General features: G+C 41.4%; 1 protein-coding gene across 1 annotated transcript; it reads left to right on the top strand.

The window, feature by feature from the left end:
- The first annotated feature begins 377 nt into the window (after nt 1-377).
- On the top strand, nt 378-2093 carry LOC128103695 (sperm motility kinase X-like). Its single transcript, XM_052728273.1, has one exon. It carries the CDS (start codon nt 378-380, stop codon nt 2091-2093), a length of 1716 nt encoding a protein of 571 aa, XP_052584233.1.
- The last annotated feature ends 393 nt before the right edge of the window (nt 2094-2486 follow it).

The raw sequence follows: 2486 nt of genomic DNA, 5'->3' as shown, positions 1-2486 counted from the left end.
TCATGTCTGATTTTTAATGATTTGTGTCTTCTCTCATTTGATTAATTTGAGTAAGGGTTTGCTAATTTTACTCATCCTTTCTAATAACCAATTCCTTATTTCTTTGATCCTTTGTGCTATTCTTTTGGTTTCTATATCATTAATTTTATCTCTGATAATTATTACATTTTGCCATTCTCTGCTTTAGATTTGGTTTATTCTTTCATTTCTACAGCCTTGAAGTGCATCATTAGGTTGATTTATCTTGCTTTTATTTACATGAATTTATTGATTATGAATGTCTCTCATAGACTTGCTTTTAATTTTTAAAAAAAATCTAGTATTGTGAATTGGTACTGAGACAGATAATATGTAACAGGAGAAGTGAGGAGGTAACAATGCATCAGGACCTGAAGGCAAGTTCCTCTGGGAAGGAGGTCCTCACAGATCATTACATGATCCTCAATACCCTTGGTATAGGCAGCTTTGCTGAAGTGAAACTGGCATGCCACCTCCGTACAGAGGTGCAGGTTGCTCTGAAGATTATGGAAAAGGACAAAAAGAAAGCTGCCTTGATCACAAATGAGGTAGATATCATGAAATTATTGAACCACCCTAATATAATTAAACTGTTCCATGTCGTGGAAACTACTCAGCATATCTATATGGTTATGGAACTGGCCTCCGGGGGTGACTTAGCAGCCCATATAGTGGAGGTGGGCTCAATGCAGGAAGAGGAGGCCCAACACATCTTCACACAGATGGTATGTGCAGTTAAGTACTGCCATGAGAATAGCATTGCACACAGGGACATCAAACCAGATAACATACTGCTAGATGGCAAAGGAAGCGTCAAGCTGTGTGATTTTGGTCTAGCTACCAAAGTAACTGCTGGGCAGAAGTTGAAGATATTCTGTGGTACTCTCCCATACTGTGCTCCAGAGCTTTTCAATGGCCAAGAATATGACCCCAAGACGCCTGATATCTGGAGCATGGGAGTGGTACTATATATCATGGTGACAGGGTATCTCCCATTCAAAGCAACAACATATAAAGATATGAAGGTGGAGATGCAAGATCCACATTACTACATTCCACCAAAGCTTCCAGAACACATTGTTAACCTCATTGTGAAGTTGTTCACTATTGACTCTGAGCAGAGGCCCAAGATACATGACATTATGAAACATCTGTGGCTCAAGGACAGTAAAGAACTTCTAAAACTATCATCTTCCCTGGAGATGCTCCCTAGCAAACCAAACCTTAATATTGTGACAGCCATGTGGGTCATGGGCTACAGTCCCAAGGACATTAGAGACTCTTTACTTGAAAAAAAATTTAATAACATCATGGCAACTTACTTAATATTAAAACATCAGTCATTCTTGGGCAGCAACATACATCATCAAATTAAACCTGTGCAATCTAGTGTTGCCACTACACCTTCATGTCTTCCCATAGCTCACCTCCCCCTAAACAGCATAAGGAGTGAGCCTGCTCTTCCCACCCACACCTTTCTGGCAAAACATCCATTTCATGACAATGACAAGATTGCACTGAAGAAGGGGAGCAGAAGGCTCAGCATGCCTGACATCTTATGGTGTCAACAGAATGGGAACCTTTTTCCTAAAGTAGCACCTGAATGTGGTCCTGTAGCTGCTCATCTCATGAGAAGCAGTTTTCAGGAGAAATGCATGACCTCCAAGGCTATGGCCTTTGGCAGCACATCCTCAGAAAATAATCTTTCTAGAAATCAGATTGCCCAGATGGCACCACAGAGTGAAACCAACCTGAAGGATAGCTCATCTCCCCAGAACACATCATCTGTAATGAACTCCAGGGAGGCACCTCAAGGTGTTACCACCACAGGCACTCGTCACAAGAGAAGGAACGCTTTCCTCTGTGAAACCTCTGAGCCAAGCTCCACTAGTACCCAGCCCCAAAGTGTGCTCACAGCCTCTTCCCACAACATAAGGCAGTGCTGGAAGAGGGTGAAAAGCAGAGTAGTGAATTGTTTCCAAAGACTGTGCTGCTGCCTATTTCCCCAAAGGAGAAGCCATGCTTCCCAGAAGAAAGTGGCTCCAATAGAAAGGGAGGAGAATGGAGTCACATAAAAACAGGTAGGTGGTGGACCAAAATACACTTCTATATTTTAATTCATGCATTTTCTAATGTTCTTTGCAAGTGACTTTCAAAATTATACACGTTTATGGGACATGCAACTTACACCTCAAAAGGACAAAGCAACAGCTTCTTTTTGGGTGGAACCTGAGAAAGTTGACCCGGGCATAGACAACAGATAATGGTCACCAGTGGCTGCAGAGGCATTGAAGAATGGTTGACTAAAGGAAACAAAGGTTCAGAAGGGAGGAATCAGGTAGGAAGCTATGACACATCAGGGTTGTAAATTAATAATAAATACTGTATAGTTCAGTGGCCAAGAGAGTCACTTTCATATGTCTTTCTACTTTTAAGTGATGAGACTTAAAAATAGACACTGAGACATG

This window comes from Peromyscus californicus, unplaced genomic scaffold (genome assembly GCF_007827085.1).
Source record: "Peromyscus californicus insignis strain IS unplaced genomic scaffold, ASM782708v3 Scaffold_8__1_contigs__length_139910024, whole genome shotgun sequence".
Taxonomy (NCBI): Eukaryota; Metazoa; Chordata; class Mammalia; order Rodentia; family Cricetidae; genus Peromyscus; species Peromyscus californicus.
The sequence above is the reverse complement of the archived record's forward strand: the minus strand, read 5'-3'. Positions and strand labels throughout refer to the sequence as shown.

Excerpts from the sequence above, each read along its gene's own strand:
- LOC128103695 (XM_052728273.1), top strand. The coding sequence starts at position 378 with ATGCATCAGGACCTGAAGGCAAGTTCCTCTGGGAAGGAGGTCCTCACA.